Source organism: Aotus nancymaae, unplaced genomic scaffold (genome assembly GCF_030222135.1).
Source record: "Aotus nancymaae isolate 86718 unplaced genomic scaffold, 86718_ANA_hifiasm-v0.15.2.pri h1tg000108l, whole genome shotgun sequence".
NCBI lineage: Eukaryota > Metazoa > Chordata > Mammalia > Primates > Aotidae > Aotus > Aotus nancymaae.
This window is the reverse complement of record NW_026988523.1, coordinates 41,264,738-41,288,166: the sequence shown is the minus strand read 5'-3', so window position 1 is coordinate 41,288,166 and position 23,429 is coordinate 41,264,738. Positions and strand designations below refer to the sequence as shown.

Sequence of the window (23,429 nt, the reverse complement as noted above, 5' to 3'; positions counted from 1 at the left end):
ACTGATCTTGAATTTGATCAAGCTTCAGTTCTAACTATAATTTTCAAGAAATATGGAGGCGAGAGGAGCATGTTAAAGGACATTATGGAAACACAACCCAAAATCTGCAAATCTACGTTGAAAAAATAACCAGTTTTTTCTAACAAATAAATATCAAACAAAAATTAAAAAAAAACAAAGAGGAAGGACCTGCATACATTTTTAAATATTTAAGGGAAATTTAAGAGACATATTAGTCAAAGGCAATAAATAGACTTTAGAGCCTGATTCAAATAATTCAACACATAAAAGATATTTATGAGATACTTGGGGGCTGGGCACAGAGGCTCAGACCTATAATCCTAGCACCTTGGGAGGCCAAGGCAGGTGGATAGCTGCCTTGGAGTTCAAGGCAGGAACTCAGGAGTTCAAGACCAGCCTAAGCTACAGGGCGAAACTCCCTTTCTACAAAAAATACAAAAATTTAGCCGGCGTGGTGGTGCGCACCTGTAGTCCCAGCAACTTGAGGGGCTAAGGCAGGAGAATCACTTGAGCCCCAGAGGTGGAGGGTGCAGTGAGCCGAGATCCTGCCACTGCACTCCAGCCTGGGTGACAAAGTGAGACCTTGTCTGAAAAAAAAAAAGATATTTATGAAACACTTGAGAAAGTTCAAACATTGGCTGGATATTACATATTAAGGCATGATTGTTAATTATTAAGCAATAATTGTTAATTATTAAAAATATTATGAGCTGGGCATGGAAGACTCACACCTGTAATCCCAACACTTTGAGAGGTTGAGGTGAGATCACTTGTGCCCAGGAGTTTGAGACCAGCCTGAGCAGCATGGCAAGACCTCGTCTCTACAAAATAAGAAAAAAATTAGCTGGACCAGTGGCATGTGCCTGTAGTCCCAGCTACTTGGGAAGCTGAGGTTGGAGGACTCTTTGAGCCCAGGAGGTCAGGGCTGCAGTGAGCCATGGTCACACCACTGCACTCCAGCCTGGGTGACAGAGACCTTGTCTATATATATATATATATATATATATATATATGTCTTCATAAATTATATACACATATACTATTCATATATATTATGAATATATTCATAAATATATATACACACATGTATATATATATACACACACATACACTGGTTATTTTATCATTCTGAAATACACTGTTACACTGAAGTATTACAACCAAGATGTTGAACTGATTTTAAAGAATTCAGTAGGTGGGTGGGGTATGGGGGAAGGTGGGAAATAAATGAACCAAGATTAACCACAATTAATTGTTAGAAACTAGGTAATAGAGGCTTATTACTCTGTTCTATTGTGTATGTTTGAAATTTTTTTAAGCAGACACAAACTGTGGCCCTCTGGATTTTGATTCTGGGTTCAATTCTCAGCTTTGCTTCTTATGAGGTGTATCATCTTAAACAATTTACTTCTATGCCTCAGTTTCCCTGTGGACTGCACAATACAAGTTCCCACGTCATAGGAAAGTAATAAGGATTAAATGAGACAATGTATGTAAGGCGCTTAGTGCAACACCTGACACATGGTTAAGCATTAGAACATGTTGGCCATAGTTACCATTCTTACTGAAAATTTACTTTATATATACATGAGAGTTAATCTCTCCTCTATTACATTTCAGAGCTTTTAGAAGTCTATAAAATAAGCTGGGTGTGGTCATTAACACCTCTATTCCCAGCACTTTGGCAGACCAAGGTGGGAGGATTTCTTGAGCCCTGGAGTTTGAGAACAGCCTGGGCAACATAGTGAGATCATCTTTACAAAAAATTAAAATAAAAAATTAGCTGGGGGAGGCTGAGGCGGGCAGATCACCTGAGGTCAGGAGTCTGAGAACAGCCTGACCAACATAGAGAAACTCCATCTCTACTAAAAATACAAAATTAGCCGGGTGTGGTGGCACATGTCTGTAATCCCAGTACTTGGGAGGCTGAGGTAAGAGAATTGCTTGAACCCGGGAGGCGGAGGTTGTGGTGAACCGAAATCATGCCATTGCACTCCAGCCTGGGCAACAGAGTGAGACCCTGTCTCTAACCTAAAAAAAAAAAAAAAAAGTGAGGAATTTATTTTAAAAAATAAAAATAAAATGTATTTTAAACTTTTTTTTTGTATTTTAAACTTTAAAAGGAAATCTGTTATCTCATTTCAATCTTATCCATATCACCTGCTATATATTTTAGTGTATAAAATACATACAGTATGAGTTGTACACATGGTTTTGTAAAAAGAAAGAAAAAAACATTGTCTACCAGAATAAAATTTGAGATCTGTGAGAAACATCATTTCCTGAGAAGTGGAATAACTGAAAGAGAAACCAAATAATTGATGTGGAAAGGATGAGTCATGAAGCTATAAGGATAGACTTTTTGTTCTTATGGTGTCCTAACTTTATTGAGAATTTGGAAAACACTGTCTATATAAACATATTTGGTGTCACCACTGACTCACTGAGCTTTTTGGCAAGTCTTTAGGCCTTTCAGCTGTAAGAAGACATAATATAATACTGAATGCATACGTTACATCAGAGGACTCATGCTTTTTCTCAAAGTGCATTACCTTGAATTTCTACAGAATATTTCCTTCATATATTCCTCTGAATCATAAGGCATTATCATACTTCACAAATGAAGGCACCCTATTAAATGCCCAGTGCCAAAGACAATAGCATAATGAAGACTGTCTTACACTGCAGTGGTGCGCGTTCCACTCTCTGAAAGCACGTTTACATCCCCATCTCAACTGCACCACAGCCAATTGTACCTCCAAGTTCCTTCACAGCTGTACCAAAGTGGCTCGTGTGATCATCTTTGGTTAATTTTTCTTTTGAGCCTTTATAAAAGACAAAGCTTTTTATCATAAGAATGCATTGTCTAAAAATTTATATAGAGAAAAATAATCTACCCATAACGTCATCACTTTAACACTTTTTTTTGAAACAGAGCCTTGCTCTAGCATTCAGGCTGGAGTGCAGTGGTGTGATCTCAGCTCACTGCAACCTCTGCCTCCTGGGTTCAAATGATTCTACTGCCTCAGCCTCCCAAGTAGCTGGGATTACAGGGGTGTGCCACCACACCCAGCTAATGTTTGTATTTTTAGTAGACATGGGGTTTCACCATCTTGCCCAGGCTGGTCTCGAACTCCTAAGCTCAAGTGACCCACAAGCCTCGGCCTCCCAAAGTGCTGGGATTATAGGCGTGAGCCACTGTGCCCGGCCTTAACACATCATTATACTTTTTACTTCTCATTCAGCCTGAAACAAGTGCCTGTACTATTTTTAAACCTAATTATTCACAAACTTTCCCCCTTTCTATTCCCTGCCTACCACCTGACCTCCATTTCAGAAAATACTAAGTCAGAGAGGGATAAAATTTAGAAAGACCCCTATTTAGGCTGATTCTTTCTAGCAGTCTATTTGCAAGGTAGAATTATCCCCAGAACGTCTGCTTCCCGGCCTTGTCTATTCATCTTTTGCTTGTACTGTACTCAAGTGAAATGTTCTTCACTCTTCTCTTCCCCTTGTCTAAGCTTTCAAAGCCAGAATACATCCAAGGTCTCTTCCCTCTCATCCTTGGTTATTGATTTCTAAGCTAAGTCTATGCCTCCAAGTCAGTAATTCTCACTCCTAGCTGCCTTTTGGAATCATCTAATGCTTTTTATAAATTAGATGCTCTGGCCTTCTACCAGACTGAGAATCATAATCTCTAGGATTGAAGTCAAAAACTTGCTAAGATTTTTTTTAAATCTCTCCAAGTAATTCAGAGGATCCTAAGGGTTGGAAACCATTGTTCTAGCAATTACAGTTCTCCTGGTCATGTCTTGCTAATTTCATCTTTCATTCTTTTACCACCATGAGTACCACCCCTTGGGTGTTTGAAAGAATAAAGCTCACATAAGCTATCTATTTGGTTTCTGGCTTAATTTATTATCGCTCTGGAAATGTTGGCCTCTCTCGGTCTCTCTCCCAAATTTATGTTCCCTTTTTAGTATCATCCCTGAACTTTAAAAAAAAAAAATTCAACTTTTATTCTTGATTCAGGCAGTAGCTGTGCAGGTTTGTTACATGGATATATTACGTGATCTGAGGCTTGGGGTACAATTGGTTCTGCCACCAAGGTGGTAAGCATAGTACCCAACAGTTTTTCAACCCTTTCCCCTCCCTCCCCTCCCCTGTCTAGTAGTCCCCAGTCTATTGTTGGTATCTTTATGTTCATGACTACCCAATCTTTAGCTCCCACTTAAAAGTGAAAACGTGGCATTTGCTCCAACAATCCCATTACTGTGTATATATCTAAAAGAAAATATGAATTCTTCTACCAAAGAGACACATGCACTTGTATGTTCATCACGGCACTATTCACAATAGCAAAGACATGGAATCAAGCTAGGTACCCATCAAAGGTGGACTGGATAAAGAAAATGTGATACATCTACACCCTGGAATACCATGCAGCCATAAAAAATAAAATCATGTCCTTGGCAGTAACATGGATACAGCTGGAGGCCATTATCTTAAACAGATCAACACAGGAACATCTCTTAACCTTTGGTCAGCCTCCCCAAATTCTCTTACAGTGATCAGTCTCAAACCTTAATGCACACCAAAATCACCCAGGCAGTTTGTTAAAACACTCGTTTCTGGGCCACACCTCCAAATGCATAATGTAGTAATTCTGAGCATCTGTATTTCTACCAAGTTTCCAGGTGATGCTGATGTACCTGGTCAGGGGACCACACTTAGAAACAGTTACAGATTTCCCAATTAGACCCATATTTTGGGCATTAATCACCTAGCAACTTGATGCAGTTAAGAAACCCTCTTTTCTCCCCAAAATAATTATAAATCTTCCTTTCATGATCCACTTCTAAACCACAACACACATTTCCACTTAGAGGTAATTAAATCGGGCTGGGCATGGTGGCTTACACCTGTAATCCCAGCACTTTGGGAAGCCGAGGCAGGTGGATCACCTGAGGTCAAAACCAGCCTGGCCAACATGGTGAAACCCCGTCTCTACTAAAAATACAAAAATTAGCCAGGCATGGTGGCAGGCGCTTGTAATCCCAGCTACTCAGGAGGCTGAGACAGTAGAATCGCTTGAACCCAGGAGGCAGAGGTTACAGGGAGCTGAGATCACGCCATTGCACTCCAGCCTTGGTGACAAAAGTGAAACTCCATCTCGAAAAAAAAAAAAGAAAAAAGGTAATTAAATCCAATAAATCCTAATTAAAATGTTTGAGTGCCTACCATGAGAAAAACATGGTTCTAATTACTAAAAACCACACTGATTTTTCATAATACATGTTAGAATTATTAAGGAACATTTTCTTGTTAGTACATATAGACATCTAACCCCGGTTGGAGAAGGGAGTAGCTCTACTCTCAAAATGATGGGTGTGATAGTTAATTTTATGTATCAACTTGACTGCGTTAAGCGATGCCCAGATACCCGGTAAAACATTATTCCTAGGTGTGTCTTTGAGAGTGTTTCTACAAAATATTAACATTTGAATCAGGAGACTGAGTAAAGAAGATAGGGCCTGAATAAAACAAAAGGGCAGAGGAAGGGCGAACTGGCTTTACCTGAGCTGGGACATCCGTCTTCTCCTGCCGCTGGACATCTGCACTCCTGGTTCTCCAGCCATTGGATTCAGACTACAATTTACACCATTGGCTCCCCTGGCTCTCAGGCCTTCCGGTTTGGACTGGACCCACACCACCAGCTTGCAGAGGGCAGATCACGGGACTTAGCCTCCAGGATCACGAGCCAATTCCTTGTAATAAATCTTTCTGCCGAGCGCGGTGGCTCACGCCTGTAATCCCAGCACTTTGGGAGGCCGAGGCGGGTGGATCACGAGGTCAGGAGTTCAAGACCAGCTTGGCCAGCATGGTGAAACCCCGTCTCTACTAAAACTACAAAAAATTAGCCAGGCATGGTGGCCCGCGCTGTAATACCAGCTACTCGGGAGGCTGCGGCAGGAGAATTGCTTTGGGGAGGCGGAGATTGCAGTGAGCCGAGATTGCACCACTGCAGTTGAGCCTGGGCGACAGAGTGAGACTCCATCTCATAAATAAATAAATATTTCTACATATATTTCAGTTGGTGCAAAAGTAATTGCAGTTTTTGCCATAACTTTGAATATCCTATCAGTTCTGTTTTTCTGGAGAACCCTAATACAATGGGATCCTTCGATGAGGACATGCTAAACTCCAATTTATGACTGTCTTTGTTTAACTCTTCTATCTTTTCATTGTTACATGGGTTAATTTTGTCTCTGTAACCAGAATGTAAATTTTTTAAGGACAAGTCTCTGTTACACTTTTTATATGCCATCTAATACTGCTGGCCATGTGATAAGCACTCAGTCCTTACTGGCTCATTAATTCATCACTTCCCAATATGTATTTCCTAAACCAGGGCTGAAAATAAGACCATGAATTGCAAAAACATCCACATTGGTCAACAGAAAAACAGATTTCCAAGCCAACCGAATGATTTGTGTTTTAGTCACTCTTGTAGCGTATGCATGCTTTTCCTTGCCTCTTTTTACCCAGATAACTGAAATCTGACTGTACTATGATGAATAATGAGGAAATGCTAGCAATAGTAAGCTGGGATTCTAAATAAAATCAAAATTACCAATAAAAACCAAAACTTCTAGGAATAGAAGAGGTAGAAGTTGAAAACTGAATTTTTCTGTATCTTCCAATAGGTATCACTAATAATTCCTTTGTGGACATCAAAACTGGATCAAATTTGAAAGGCAGGAGGGAAATTGAACAAAAATCAAATATTCAAGTAACACACCCATTGGGCTTATATGTTCCTTTGTGACTATCAAAAAAGTTATTAAATCACAGCTGGTGGGATCTAACCAGACTCAAAGTGACTATCAACTCTCAAATAAATTCTCCACCATTACTGCCACATTATTCTAGCTTTTATTTTCATAAACATTTTGCCCAATTTTGTTATTTCTAAATTATAACAATTATCTAACAAGGACTCATAAAGATACATAATGCTACCTTATCATTTCATGGCTCAGAGGCTCTGACTTTGTTCCTTTTTTTTTTTTTTTTTTGAGATGGAGTCTCCCTCTATTGCCCAGGCTGGAGTGCAGTGGCACAATCTCAGCTCACTGCAACCTCCACCTTGGGTTCAAGCGATTCTCCTGCCTCAGCCTCCCAAGTAGCTGGGACTATAAGCACATGCCACCATGCCCAGATAGTTTTTGTAATTTTAGTAATGATGGGGTTTCACCATATTAGCCAGTCTGGTCTTGAACTCCTGACCTCATGACCCGCCCACCTCAGCCTCCCAAAGTGCTGGGATTACAGACGTGAGCCACCGTGCCTGACTGAGTTTGTTCTTAACACCAAATGTTCCCCAGCTATCACTCCTCTCCAATGAAACCACTACAATAGTCCCAGGCTTCCATTCTTCCCTTTTCCTAGTATCATTAGTATGTTCTTAAAATAGGGGAAGAAGGAATAGCAAGACTCAAGAAAAAAAGAAATGGATCACATCATTAGCACCAGTTTTTGGCATTCGAGAGCTAAAAATTCTACATTTCAGTTCTCACAATCCATTTGGAGATCATTTCAATGAGAAGTCAAATTTGACAAATCTTTTTGAAAACTGGAATAGATAACAATAGCAAAATTGAGCTGTTATTGAAATAAAACAGAAAATATGCTAAATGAAGTATTTAGGCCTTAGTACAAAAAAAATTTAGATAGATCTATGGATATCAACATCACATGCTCTTCAAAAAAAAAAAAAAAAGTGATCCTTAAACAAAAGACCCACCCCATGACATCCTATCTTGTGACAACTTGTTAGTGGAAAATAAAATTTACTCATCTCTTTTCTAGATATAACTTTTACAATCTTTCATTTATCCAGATGTTCATTTTAATACTTTTGGTCAATACTTAAATGTTATTTAAGATGCATTTATAAAGCTCAGTCTTTTCATGCAAACAGCATTTTAAACACAGAGAACCCTTACTAACGGCCAATGATCTATGGCCCATATTTAAAGAACCACCTTTTTCTTTTTCTTTTAATCCTCTAAAAAACAACAACAAACTGGAAGAGCCTGCCAGAGAAAATTCAGAAACTCTATTCTTTTGAATTCCTATGTGCCACTAAATATTTGGGCAAAACAGAGTAAATAAAAAATTTGAAAACAAGGTTTCTTGACCTTGACACCATTGACACTTTAGGCCAGATAATTCTTTGTTGTAGGAGATTGTCCTGTGCATTGGAGGATGTTTAGTGACATCCCTAGTCCCTATTAGATGCCAGTAGTACCATTTCCCCTCCCCGCTTGTCACAACCAAAAGTATCTCCAGCCATTGCAAATGCCCCTTTGGGAGGGGGACAAAATAATCTCTGGATGAAAGCTACTATTATAAAGTGGTAAGATAAAGCCCAAAGTTAGATATTCACTCAAAGAAGTTCTATGACTCTGCAACCTCAGTGAAGCATCAATTTGTTTTTATGCATTACCTTAAAGTTTCTCCCAACTTTCATATTTTTTCAATAAAATAATTTCTTCAAGGTACAAATGACACTCCAGAGACAAGAAGATACATTTATTTCACTGTCCAATTATTTTCTTAAAAAAGCTTAATATTTGATAAAATAAAACAAACTTTTAGTACCATAGAAACCTTTCAACATGTACAATGACATATCATTACTATGTACAACTTCAAAAACAAGTGCTTCCAGCTACAAGTAAAGTGATGTTGAATGTTCTGACTACAGTTCAGCTGTAGGAAATTTCCTGGATGGCCAATGGTTCCCTTGGCTTGGAAAAAGGTTATATAAATAAGACCTTCAATGAGTTGGGAATCATAAAAATGCTATCTGAAGTTCAGTCATCTGGATCTTGGGAAGTGTGCAATAGCTGTAAGAGTTCAACAAGCAAAATAAAACCCTGTGGATATTTAAACTTGAGTCATCCAGGGGGTCTTGTAAGTTCACAGTTGGTCTATCAAAAATAAAAGCTATTCCTATTGTGGTAAAACTTGGTATCTTGTTCAAATACCATTTTTCACCAGCTCATGAACTCCATTCTCATCGATGATTAGAGGTGCATGGAATTCTTTATCTGCCACATAAGTTTCTAATCCCTAAAAAGAGGATTGAAATGAAACACAATTAGAAAATTTGCACCTGTCATGCAATGCTGGACTTAGTGGCTATAATGATGATTTAAAGCACAAATTCCAACAAAGGTTGAGATGCAGAATTTAAAAGTCAAAAATCTATTTAATATACATTTTAGACTAGACTTAATGACAGATCTGTAAAAGCATAAAGCACAAATATAAAAAGAAAATTATTCTAATTATCATTTCTACAGTTAATAAGATGATAATCATTTTTCCTATAATCATCTCTCAATAGAGTTAACTTTTTTTTTTTGAGACGGAGGAGTCTTACCCCTCTGCTGACTGCAACCTCCACCTCCCAGGTTCAAGCAATTCTCGTGCCTCAGCCTCCTGAGTAGGTGAGACTACAGGTGCCTGCTGCCACACCCAGCTAATTTTTTGCATTTTTTAATAAAGACAGGGTTTCCTTATATTGGCCAGGCTGATCTCAAAATCCTGACCTCAAATAATCCACCCGCCTTGGCCTCCCAAAATGCTGGGATTACAGGCATAAGCCACCACAAGCAGCCAATAAACTTTCTAAGCAAGAAAGCTGTCTCTAATGCTACAACCAAGCAATACAAAGATGTCCAGAAAAATATTACATAATTAAAAGAGTAGGGACCTCCAAATCCCCAAATCTTAACAGTGACAGTACTAAGTATATAAACAAAGTAGACTCCTTGAAAGAAAAGTTACATTGCATTTTAAAAAGCCAGATGATTTATCTAAAGACAAGCCTGATCATATATTTTACAAAAGTCTATTGCATTTCAATGAGCAGGTAAAATGGACTAGATATTATAGATATCTGTTAATGGCAACTAACACTACGTGGGATAGATGCAAAGCCGTAACAGGAATTCTCAAAGAGAAGAATTCAGAACAAATGCAGTTTCTCAATTTGTTACCAGCAAAGCTCCTCAGGGCAAGACCATCAGAAAACACTGCACCTTCTCTAAGGTCACCCCTACTTAAATATAAAACAATGCCAGATTCCTGCTTTTTAAAAAAGCTTTATTTCAATTTTTTTTTCTTTATAAAGACAAGGTCTCACTATGTTGCCCAGGCTGGTCTCGAACTCCTGAGCTCCAGCAATCCTCTTGCCTTGGCCTCCCCACCGTGCCCAGCCTTATTTTGTTTTTAACTAACAATAATTGTATATATTTTTGAGGTGCAATGTGATGATCTGATGCATGTATACACTGTGGAATAATCAAATGAGGCCAATTAACATATCTATCACCTCAAATACTTATCCCTCTTTGTGGTGAGAAGATTTAAAATCCACTTTTTTGTTATATTGAAATATAGAAAGCTTTGTAAAAGAAGAGAGGAAAAAGTAAAGCAGACTTACTTCTCCAGCATAGGAGATAAGAGGAGAGATTTCACACTGGATTGGTACATCATTGGCATCCTTCAAGCTAAGAAAAAAAACATGTGTTAAAGATTTTGCTTCCCATGTTACTCGCCAGAGCAAAAGTACAAACCGTAACTTTCCTCTGAGAAGCTTCAGATAACAGAATTTTTCTAAACAAATGGAATAGATACTACCCTGATGATCATTAAATTCCCTGAGGATTAAGTTAATATGAAATTCTCACAGTCAGAAAGACACTATTTGGGGCAAGTGCCAATAATTACAGGTAGCTCTTTACAGCACTTCATTAGTTTTTACACACTGTCCCTTACATACAGCTCATTTTTTACCATTTCCAAGTTTCAATTTGATAAAAAGGCGACCACTTACTAGGTATATGATACATGCCAAGCCCACTGCAATGTGCTCTGAAACCTTCATATTGCATTTTAATCCTCACCACTACCTTGGTACTATCAATGCTGACAAACATTCTAAAGCTATACTATCCAATACAGAATTCGGTGGGTACATGGCGCTACTTAAACGTAAATTAATTAAAAATTTTTAAATTAATTTAAAATTCAAAATTCAGTTTCACAGTCATAATAATCACACTTCAAGTGTTCAGAAGCCATGAATGGCCAATGACTACAAAACTGGACAACAAAGATATGCAACATTTCCTTCACTGCAGAAAGTGCTATTGGACAGTTAAATTATTTCCCAGTACATGTTCTTCTGTACAACCCAAACATCCTAGATTAGCTGAGCTGATTTATTCAATATGTTTCAAAGTACTTCTCTGTTACCAAAAGTCCCTTTTTAAAGAGCTAAGGCAGAATGCACTCAAGCAGAGCCAAGGCCAAAGTCAACTATTTGCTTCATCTAGGTCACAACCTGACATTTACAGCAATTCTAATTTCTAAGTTATCTAACGCAAAAGTCAGTAGTCAATGCATTTGCCATCATTAGACCTCTGTGTTATTTGCCGTGTCAAGAATCTTAAGATAAGACACAGGACGCAAAAAATATTAGTTTCTTGTCAAACCACAGCTCTTCTTTGCTTTCTCCAAGTACGCACTCTCTATCCTACTTCATCTTACTTATCCTGAGACTCTTCACTCGAATCAGACCAGTCAAACTCTTTGGATTATTCCAAGTCATTTTCAACTATGGTCCCTTTGACTGTAAAAACCATACTCATCCTCCAAGATTTAACTCAAGCCCCAATCTTCTCTTGGCCACTAGATTTCACAGTGATTGTTTCCATCCATTTATTCATATAAAAAATAAATGTGTCTGGGGACAGTGGCTCACGCCTGTAATCTCAGCACTTTGGCAAGCTGACACAGGAGAATCCCTTAGAACCCAGGAGGCAGAGGTTGCAGTGAGCCAAGATCACACCACTGCACTCTAGCCTGGGCGACAGAGTGAGACTCTGTCTCAAAAATAAATAAATAAATGAATAAATAAAATAAAAATAAATGTGGCCAGGAGTGGTGGCTCATGCCTGTAATCTCAGCACTTTGGGAGGTCCAGGTAGGCAGATCACTTGAGATCAGGAGTTCGAGACCAGCCTGGCCAACATGGTGAAATCCCATCTCTACTACCAATACAAAAAATTAGCTGGGCGTGGAGGCAAGCACCTGTACTACCAGCTACTTGGGAGGCTGAGGCAGGAGAAACGCCTGAGCCTGGGAGGCAGAGGTTGCAATAAGCTAAGATTGCGCCACTGCACTCCAGCCTGGGTGACAGAGCGAGACATCATCTCAAAAATAATAAAAATAAATAAATGTATTAGATATCTGCTATGTCACTGCCTCTTAGAGTAATTATTGCTATAGCACACATTTAGCACATAATTGCATACTGCCTGAAAATGTTACTTTTCTTTTATGTACAGGCATCTTGAACATCCCAATAGGCTGTAAGAAGTGACTTATTTCTCTTGTATAAGATACTTCAGCACCTAGGATACTAATAGCTCCTATAAACCTATGAGCAGGCCTACCAATGCTTGTTGTTTAAACAAATAAAACTATGAAAACAGAAAGATGACAAACTAATGAAGGAAAAAGAGGACGCACAGGCAGGGCACACACCTCTCTACAGACGTGCCAGATTCTACCACAAAAGCTCAAGAGGTCTAGTCCAGACCTTCTGGGGCAACTCAAAATCATACAGAACCAGTGAATTTTGAGTAGGCATGCCAAGGAAAAAAAAAGAAAAAAGTGAGGACCCACCCCATTAATAAGAAGTATATAGCCCAGTCTCACCTAAACCCCTGAAGGATTCAGTGTAGCAGGAACAGAAGGTGGCTGTGAACCCAACGAACACATATATACAGCTGGCCTGAATATATAACTTCCATTCTACTACCACAAAGATATCCCGAGAAAATAGGGAGTCAACTTTAGTAAACAAAATTGGATGCCCTGAAGGAGGGAAAACAGAAGCTACCATCACCAAATGTAAAATCTCAGGATATAGGCAAATTAGCCCAATAAACCTACTGCCCCTCCAATTCTTTAGCCATGCATCCTTTTGGTAGCTAACACTATTCAGTAAGCATTAAGGTGAGAAATAAAAATAGCATTGAGCCAAAATTCAGCATCATTGTTTCCATTCTTTCAGAATATCTCCCAGCTGTGTCTTCCTTCTTTTACACAATATACTTCCTTTTCATCTCTCACTATTACATGATCTTCTTCAGCTGTCTGAGGTCATCCTTTGCTGCTAAGGATTATGCAGGAACTATTTTTCAGTGCACTGTATCATTGAAAGCCAAATTTTGATTTTACTTTAATTATTCTACAAATGCCTAAAATGAAGTACATTGTGGGGAAGAGGGTTAAATAAAAGAGTAAGAACTAAATAATGTTTAAAGTTTTTTGTATCTTAACTAAAATAGCTAGATGCTGTCTTCAGTTACATAATTAAGAAACTATTTCACTGTTAGGTTGAAAGCTATGGTTCAATGACAAAGAAATTTAGTCAAAGTTTCATTTCTTCAATTATAAAAGCAGCTTGCTTCCATATATTAAAAATGGTGGATGAGACAGGAAGTGACAAAGGACTCTGCATCCCAGTTCCCAAGGCATGAGGGACAATAGTCATCTATGGCAGCGGTCTCCAACTCCTGGGCCATGGACCAGTACTACTCCGTGGCCGGTTAGGACCTGGGCCACATAGCAGGAGATGAGCAGTGGGCAAGTGAGTAAAGCTTCATCTGTATTTACAGCCGCTCCCACCGCTCACATTACCGCCTGAGCTCCACCTGCTGTCAGATCAGTGGCCGCATTAGATTCTCATAAAAGTGTGAACGCTATTGTGAACTGCCCATGTAAGAGATGTAGGTTGCATGCTCCTTATGATAATTAATGGCTGATGATCTGTCACTGTCTCCCATCACCCCCAAATGGTACCATCTAGTTGCAGAAAAACAAGCTCAGGGCTCTTACAGATTCTACATTATAGTGAGTTGTATAATTATTTCATTACAATGTAATAATAATGGAAATAAAGTATACTAAAAATGTAACGTGCTTGAATCATCCTGAAACCGCCCCCAAGTCCATGGAAAAATTGTCTTCCACAAAACCAGTCCCTGGTGCCAAAATAGGTTGGGGACCACTGATCTCCAGCACCTATAAGAAACTGATCAGATCTTTGAGTCCATTTCCTTGTTTGCAGAGTCACATCCCAGAAACACTGACACTCAGAGGAATTTGTCTGGGCAGAGGAATGGCACAGACAGGTAAAAGCACGTGGGTGACCTTGATATCAGTGCTACTCTCTCTCTGAGATAACTTCCATCTTTGACCTATATATATTTCCCAAATTATCTTAAAAACCTTTTTTTTTCTTTAGATGGAGTCTTGCTCTGTCACCCAGGTTGAGGTGTTGCAATGGTGCAATCTCAGCTCACTGCAACCTTTGCCTCCCAGGTTCAAGTGATTCTCAGCCTCAGCCTCCTGAGTAGCTGGGATTATAGGCATACACCATCACACCGGCTAATTTTTGTATTTTTAGTAGAGATGAGGTTTCACCATGTTTGCCAGGCTGGTCTTGAACTCCTGACCTCAGGTAATCCGCCCACCTTGGCCTCTCAAAGTGCTGAGATTACAGGCCACCGCACCCAACTTAAAAACTTTAACTTTCAAAATGTAACAATAAGATCCAGCTGTCTCTTAAGCTATAAAGATAATGGCTTTTCCAAACTCTGTCAGTACCCAGATGGGAGAGGATATGTGTTACTTCTAACTGAAAATGATCTGCCATTAAAACAAAAAGATTCTTTAGAAGCAATTGACTAAAAGTAATGCAGTGACCAAAAAGGAGAGCTATTAGTATGAGAATAAATCAAGAGAACAGTTTTCTCCATATTAAGGATCAGCAAATCAGCCTTTATACTGAAAGCATATACGCAATTCCACAAGACACATCTTCAGAATGGTATTTTTAATCCTGTCTAAGCTTATGCTAAAGGTGCAAAATGTGTTTTCCCTGGCCTGTAACCTGCTCTGGATCTTATCTATCACCTGTAAATTTGTCAGTTCTGGCTTCAACATCTGTGGTGAGATTCTTTAGTGAAGCATGCTCCCCATTTCCAGCATGCAAAAAGATTCTGAGTTAGTGTCATCCAGAGAGATACCTGCCACCAAGTAAGCAGTACACCCACACCAAAGCTTCAACCATTCTCCCTCCAGACCCCCAAAAGGCGGAGCACTAAACTACAATGCCAGTTAGTACGGAGGGAAGCACAGCCCCATCACCATGCACTATAGGCAGGCTGGTATATTTACTTGTAATTTACTGGTATATTGACATCAGCTGTGATGGTCTCTGACTTCCCATTTGTAGCACTGCTATGTGGGAATAAATAAGCATTAACGGGAATGGAAGCAAATCAAACAATAACAATGAAATGGAGTTGCAACATATACTTGATTGAATGGCATGTATTTATGGTAAATCATAAATTTGTCCCAAGAAACCAAAAGGGGGTAAAAAAATTTTAAAAAAAAAAACTCTATGGCCAAAGATGAAACATGAGGACAACGTGACATGCCAAGAACAATCTTGTTGACAATACAGAGCCCAAAAGTGACTTTGGACTGGGAGACAAAAGCTACCACTGCTGCTTCTTATAAAACCAGTTATGTACCACTAACTTCCAATGTTCAGTATTCTAACATTTTATTATTTTTTCTTGAGACTGAGTCTCACTTGGTCACCCAGGCTGGAGTGAAGTGGTGCAATCTGGGCTCACTGCAACCTCTGCCTCCCGGGTTCAAGCAATTCTCCTGCCTCAGCCTCCCAAGTAGCTGGAACTACAGGCATGCACCACCAGGCCCAGCTAATTTTGTATATTTAGTAGAGACGGGTTTCACCATGTTGCCCAGGCTGGTCAGGAGAATTGCTTGAACCCAGGAGGCAGAGGTTTCAGTGAGCAGAGATCACACCACTGCACTCTAGCATGGTAACAGAGCGAGACTCCATCTCAAAAAAAAAAAAACAGCAGTGAGGCCACAGATATATGGGCAGCAAAAACCAATCCTCTGTGGCTGAGGGACTTGCCCTGTGGTACAGTGTGATGCCGACTGGCTTTAACTATATGATGGGGTGGCTCATGCCTGTAATCCCAACACTTCGGGAGGCCGAGACGGGTAGATTGCAAGATAGGAAGTTAGAGACCAGCCTGGCCAATATGGTGAAACCCCATCTCTACTAAAAATACAAAAATTAGCTGGGTATGGTGATGCGTGCCTGTAATCCCAGCTACTCAGAAGGCTGAAGCAAGAGAATGTCTTGAACCCGGGAGGTGGAGGTTGCAGTGAGTAGAGATCGCACCATTGCACTCCAGCCTGGGCAACAAGAACAAAACTCTGTTTCGGAAAAAAAAAAAAAAAAAAAAAGATTCCTCTTTACGAGGAAGTAAAACTATCATTGTTTTTATAATAGGCAAAGCTATTGTTATTTCACATCAGAAACTGTCCACACATCAACACTTTGCTTTTTAAAAAAGATCTAGGAATACAGAGAGAGAGAGAGATAAAAAGTCCAAGAAACCATTTACACAGAAGAGAAAAGGTATTGACTTACCGGGGAATTGCTGGAAGGCGAGAGCCATTTTCATCTATGAAGTGGCCCCCTGCATTGAGGACCCAGCAATGATGAAGGGACATCAAAGCATGCCTTGCAGTAGTAGGATTGTCTTTTCCATTCTGACTGTCAGCATTCTTTAGTGGGGAAAACTCATCTTCCCGTAATACTTCATATACCACAAACTTCCTAGAGTGAAACCATACAGACTTCTTTATTATGAAACTGTATAAACAGCTTCTAAACCCCTGAACATAGCTAAGTCTTTGGTCTCCAATAATAGGCTTTCCTATTCCAATTTCAAATAAATGATGAATAAAATATTGCTCATCCTTGGACTAAAGAAAGTTGAAATTTTCTTTTTCAATGCAAAATCAGAAATCCTTGCACCCCTCAACTATAGAACACTTCATCTTAAATCAGAAAGATTAGAAATCCTAATGTACAAAGATCACATTAGTATCTGTTCTGGAAGAAAAAAATAGGCAAAAAAGATGATTTAGAAATGGAAAGATCGATTTCATTTTATTTATTTACTTATGATTTTTTTTTGAGATGAAGTCTCACTCTGTCACCCAGGCTGGAATGCAGTGGCATAATCTCCACTCACTCCCAACCTCCGCCTCCTGAGTTCAAGTGATTCTCCCACCTCAGCCTCCTGAGTAGTTCGGTCTTCAGGTATGCACCACCATGCCTGGCTAATTTTATATTGTTAGTAGAAATGAGGTTTCACCATGTTGGCCAGGCTGATCTCAAACTCCTTGGCCTCAAGTCATCCACCCGCCTCAGCCTCCCACAGTGCTGGGATTACAGGCATGAGCCACTGCACATTAATTTTATATAGGTAATTTGTCTTCCTCATTTTTGCACTGGTCAAATTCTGAAACAAGCATCTCAATATCAAATGTGATCTTTATATAATCTGAAAATATGTTTACTGAAAGATTTATTCACAGGGCAGAAAGAAGATATCCTAAATACAAAACAGGTCAATTCTTTATCTTAACCTTTTTAGTTTCTCATCCAAAATAAATGACTGTAACAACTTTACAGGAGAGGAAGGCAGAGGGCATGGTGCCTCATACCTGTAATCCCAGCACTTTGGGAGGCCGAGATGGGAAGATCACTTGAGGAGGATCACAAGTGCCTGCTCAACACAGCAAGACCCCAACTCATTTAATAAAAAATATATATATATATATACATATATATATATATATATATATGGAAGAAAAAAAAACTTCATAGGAGACCCAGAAACTAGTTGAAACTAGCCAAAAAAAAAGTTGTACTCATAAGCAACTCAGATCACACCCCAGTTTTATTCTAGAGAACCTTAATGAATCTAGACTATATCACAACCAAAATGCCATGTGCGATATACGCGATCAAATGTTTCCTGAAAACAGTTTCACGCCTAAGAGAGTGAAAAGCAACATTTTAAGACATTTATTTAACCTTACTGGTACTATTCAAAGCCTACTTTGCAAACTGGAAGATGTCAAAGACAAATTTTTCCATCTTTATTCCATTGGGTTTGTCTGGCTTAATTAACTGTCCTCGGGTATCCACATAAGGAATCTTCTTTTGAGCCACATGGTGCTGCAACTGAGGTTCATAAACACTAGGAAGTAAAAGGAAAAAAGATATAATCACATTCCAGATTTAAAATGCCAGAAAATCTTATAACACTCAGGAGTAAATACATCAACAACCAATACTAAGATTTTCATAGTGAAGAGCATTTAAGTTTCAGATCATATTTAAATAGTAAATGAATGGCTTTCCCTCAATTATCTCTTTATATTTTAAAAAAATCAAATAATGATCTCCACTAAAACTGTATATGTATGCATTACAAATGCCTTAAAACTGGTTATGCGTGCATTAAAAAATGTATTAAGTTACTATGGATGAATCAATAACAGAGCTACAAATGACAGAGTAGAATGGGAAACATTTTGGAACTGGAGTTGATATTCTAAAGTAATGCTTATTAACTTTTTAAAAAGTAGACAGTTGCCAGGCACGGTGGCTCACACCTGTAATCCCAGCACTTTGGGAGGCCGAGGCAGCTGGATCATCTGAGGTCGGGAGTTCAAGACCAGCCTGGCCAAAATGGTGAAACCCTGTCTCTACTAAAAATACAAAAATATTAGCCAGGCAAGGTAATCCCAGCTACTCGGGAGGCTGAGACAGAAGAATCGCTTGGAACTCAGGAGGTGGAAGTTTCAGTGAGCCAAAATCGTACCACTGCACTCCAGCCTGGGCAATAAGAGGAAAACTCTTGTCTCCAAAAAAAAAAAGTAGACAGTCATCTTGAACGTCTAAAAGCTAAGTGAAACTGATACCGAGAATGTCCTTCATTTAAAACTATAGTGGGATAAAACAGCTCTTACTTTATCCTTTGTAGCCCTACCCACTGATTTTCATGCAGGTGTCAAGTTCTCTTTCTTTATTCTTTAGCACACTAGTTTCTAAATGCCAGCCTGGGAATCAGCTGAATTAGAACTGTGCAGGCGGCTTTTTAAAAATACAGATGCCCCAAACTCATCTTCTGAAATTCTAATTCAGCTGTTGTAGGGTGAACATCTGTATTTTTAAAAAGCTCACAGTTGTGGTAAGGAAAGTTTCATTTCTTATTCTTTGCTTCAACAGAACGTAGCACATAGTTAGGGGTGGGAGGGTGAGAAGGAAAGGGAGAAATGCTTTGGCCTACTGTTAATGCACTAGGGAATGGGCTCTGATAATTCCCACTTTATAATACATCTTACTAAAAACACAACATGAGATATATGGCCATTTGATAAGTGATCCTCAGGAAAGATGAATTCTGGGGGTCATGGACTTGGGGTGTCTGCCTGCTGCTCAAGTGTCTTCACTTCTGATTAACAATAATTATAATTTTAAAAGACCCCCATCTTGCCCATACTTGACAACATCTCTCAGAAATGGTACAGTGAAGAAATGGTTGGCAATGTTCCCCGCATTAAACAGCAGTCGTCCATCTGAGCTTCGTTTCTGAGCTGTTGCCAGGGAAATCTCACTATATTCGACCACCTGGTAAACTCCATCCACTCGGCAAACCACTCCAACTGGTTCTGTAGGGTTCGTTTTCTCTACCACCTGCCCACCAAAGAAAGACAAGAGCAGAGGAAGAAATTTAATTGTGTCTTTGGAGACCTGCCATTGTCAAAGGCCACATTTACAACTTTGCTTACACTAAAAGGTATTAAGCCAAGAAGAATCTTTAACTTTAGACAATCAACTATCCATCTTTATATACCTTGACAGACACTTTCCAACTGGAAATGAGGTATATTTCCTTCCTACATATCACCTAACTAAACCATGGGCTAGAAATTCCATCATATACGTATATTTAGCACAGAGTAAATCACATTCAACTGGGAATAATTAAATCAGGAGTCTATAACCCCATTTATCTTCTATTTTTTATTTAATTTATCCTTAACCTCATTCAATTACTTTGAGAACAAATAAAATGAAATTTCTCTGGGATTCACAAGACAAAAGACTAACTAAGTTAAGCATTTTGTCTCTCATTTTCTATTGTCCAATATTTCATTTGAAAATAGCATTTCTTTACTTTTCATTGGTCAATATGGCACTTTCCTTGTTTTTCAGGGACCTGAGTAGAAGGTAAAGGGGTTTAGAGCAGGTAGGTCATTAGCCTTCCACTCCAACTTTAATCAGAAAACCCACCCATATTTATCTATTTTGCATATTAAATTTTATTTGAAATAAGTGATTCTATACTTTATAAAAATAATTTTGAAAACCAGTGATGTGATAATGTATCAATGGCTCTGGGCTGATAGGGGAGCTGAGAAAAAGAGTGTATACTAAAATCAGAGGGAAAATGTAAGAGTATGTAATTTTTGAAAACCTCACAGATGATTTTGGTGTGCCACCACCCTAATCCCACACACCACTGACTTAAGTGTTTAGAAGAAAATTATATAAGAACTGTATGCAATGCACTAATATAAATATAAAATCAAAGTTCAGATGAGATAAATATCCAACCGAAGAATCAAACAACAAAAACTACGTATCAACCTAGGAAACAAGGTGAAACCCTGGTGTCTATTTAAAAAATATAAAAATTAGCCAGGCATGGTAGCACACTGGTGTCTCAGCTACTAGGGAGGCTGAGGCAAGAGGAGCACCTGAGTCTGGGGAGGCTGAGGCTACAGTGAAATGTGATTGCACCACTGCACTCCACTTGAGCCTGGGCAAGAGTAAGACTGTCTCAAAAATATATACCTATTTGAAGGTATTGTTTTGTTTGCCCTGTCCAATTATCAATTCAGCATGCTTCAAAATATTTTTTAAACTCTGCCCCAATTTGACAAGTCTATCCTAAGTAAACATGAAATTATATTAATAAAGTTAAAACTTTTCTTCAATAAATTTCTTAAAACAAATAGAGTCAGTAGCAGTCTCATCCAGAAAACTAAAGGCACTATTGAGAACTTCGTTTACACAGCAATTAGAGATATAGGCACTGAGTCTAGCTCAGTGAGGCAGGACTGCTGGACAAGTAAGCCTGCTGTGTGGTTCACTGTTTGCCATCCTGAAAGGAACACAGTTCTTAATGAAAAGAAACTTTCTACCAAGGAATTAGATTAAACTGAAAGGGAACATTATGTAGTAAGATGATTTAAACCAATCATGGGCCTACTTACAATTCTTATATAACAACCCATCACTACCCACTAACTCTTACTTCAAGTATTCTATCTACAGTGGGTATCTTACTGGGCAGGGAATTTGAGATAGATTCCCCTCCTTTTTTTTTTTTTTTTTTTTTGAGACAAAGTCTCACTCTGCTGCCCAGGCTAGAGTGCAGTGGCACGATCTTGGCTCACTGCAACCTCTACCTCCCAGGTTCAACCGAATCTCCTGCCTCAGCCTCCTGAGTAGCTGGGACTACAGGCGCCTGCCACCATGCCTGGCTAATTTTTTGTATTTTTAGTAGAGATGGGATTTCACCATGTTAACCAGGATGGTCTTGATATCCTGACCTCGTGACCTGCTTGCCTTGGCATCCCAAAGTGCTGACATTACAGGCATGAGCCACCTCGCCCAGCCTTCTCATTTTTTTTTTAATGCACATAGGTTTATTTTCCAATCACTGCTATATACTCCTACTCCCAACTGGCCATAAAAATAAAAATATGCACGGCTGGATGTGGTGGCTCACACCTGTAATCCCAGCACTTTGGGAGGCCAACGCAGGTGGATTATGAGGTCAGAAGATCAAGACCATCCTGGCTAACAGGGTGAAATCCCATCTCTACTAAAAATATAAAAAATTAGCCAGGTGTGGTGGCAAGCACCTATAGTCTTAGGGAGGCTGAGGTAGGAGAATCATTTGAACCCAGGAGGCAGAGGTTGCAGTAAGCCGAGATTGCACCACTGTACTCCAGCCTGGGCAACAAGAGCAAGACTCTGCCTCAAAATAAATACATACGTACATACATACATAAAAATATGCATATTCACATTTAACATTTTTCAAAGCTTTACTTCTATGGCAACTATTAACCTCCAAATATTATAAAAGCCTACGTTACAGAAGAAAGCATGTGTAAACTACATGAAGTGGGGAATCCATTTATATTACACAGAAAAGATATACAGTATAGGCTGGGTGCGGTGGCTCACACCTGTACTCTCAGCACTTTGGGAGGCCAAGGCACCCGGGTGGATCACCTGAGGTCAGCCTGGCCAACATGGTGAAACCCCATTTCTAATAAAAATACAAAAATTTAGCTGGGAGTGGTGGCAGGTGCCTGTAATCTCAGATATTCAGGAGGCTGAGGCAGAAGAATCACTTGAACCTGGGAGGCAGAGGTTACAGTGAGCCACGATCGCGCCATTGCACTCCAGCCTGGGCAACAAGAGCAAGACTCCATCTCAAAAAATATATATGTACATATATATATCTATAGTATAAACTTAAAAGGTTTACTCAATATTTCATAAATTTAATCCAGAAAAGCTGAGTCCAGGGCCAGGTGCAGTGGCTCACGCCTGTCATCCCTGCACTCTGGGAGGCCAAAGCAGGCAGATTACTTGAGGTCAGGAGTTAGAGACCAGCCTGGCCAACATGGTGAATTATCCAGGTGCAGTGGCGCATGCCTATAATCCTAGCTACTTGGGAGGCTGAGCAGGAGGATCACTTGAACCTGGAAGGCAGAGGCTGCAGTGAGCTGAAAGAAAAGCTGAATCCAAAATAACACTTTAACCTCAGAGTTACTATAATTGCTTTAAAAAATGATCTTCAGTTAACAATGGTTCCTACCTTTTTAACTGTACTTTTGCAAACTACCTCACTCTTTCAGTCTTTTCTCATGTTCTCACTCCGTAAAAAACACTTAATGCACCAAGACAGGGCTTATTAAAGTACTGCAGGCCAGGAATGATTGCTCACACCTGTAATCCCAGCACTTTGGGAGACTGAGGCAGACAGATCGCTTGAGCCCAGGATTTTGAGACCAGCCTGGGCAACAGAGCAAACCCCGTCTCTACAAAAAAATATAAAAATTAGCCAGGCATGGTGGCAGGTGCCTGTAGTCCCAGCTACTCAGGAAGCTGAGGTGAGAGGATCACCTGAACCCAGCAGGTCGAGGCTGCAGTGAAACCATGATCGTGCCACTGCACTCCAGCCTGGGTGACAGAGTGAGACCCTGTCTCAAAATAAATAAATAAAATAAAAATAGTCCTGCAAAGAATTCTACTATCACAG

General features: G+C 39.4%; 1 protein-coding gene across 7 annotated transcripts in view; it reads right to left on the bottom strand.

Annotated features, from left to right (window-relative positions):
* Nucleotides 1-8,604: 8,604 nt before the first annotated feature.
* Nucleotides 8,605-23,429, bottom strand: part of UAP1 (UDP-N-acetylglucosamine pyrophosphorylase 1) — a 37,986-nt gene continuing 23,161 nt past the window's right edge. For 3 of the 7 annotated variants that reach the window (XM_021676181.2, XM_064370793.1, XM_021676182.2), the window contains 5 exons: nucleotides 19,584-19,777; nucleotides 18,135-18,275; nucleotides 16,652-16,840; nucleotides 10,541-10,607; nucleotides 8,605-9,162 (listed from right to left, as the gene is read on the bottom strand). In XM_021676181.2, coding sequence (XP_021531856.1) covers nucleotides 9,070-9,162; nucleotides 10,541-10,607; nucleotides 16,652-16,840; nucleotides 18,135-18,275; nucleotides 19,584-19,777 — 684 coding nt within the window. In that variant the 3' untranslated portion in view covers nucleotides 8,605-9,069. Of the gene's footprint in view, nucleotides 9,163-10,540; nucleotides 10,608-12,822; nucleotides 12,982-15,351; nucleotides 15,415-16,651; nucleotides 16,841-18,134; nucleotides 18,276-19,583; nucleotides 19,778-23,429 lie in introns of those variants that run through there. The other 4 variants (XM_021676178.2, XM_021676179.2, XM_021676180.2 and 1 more) reach the window with 3 other exon arrangements.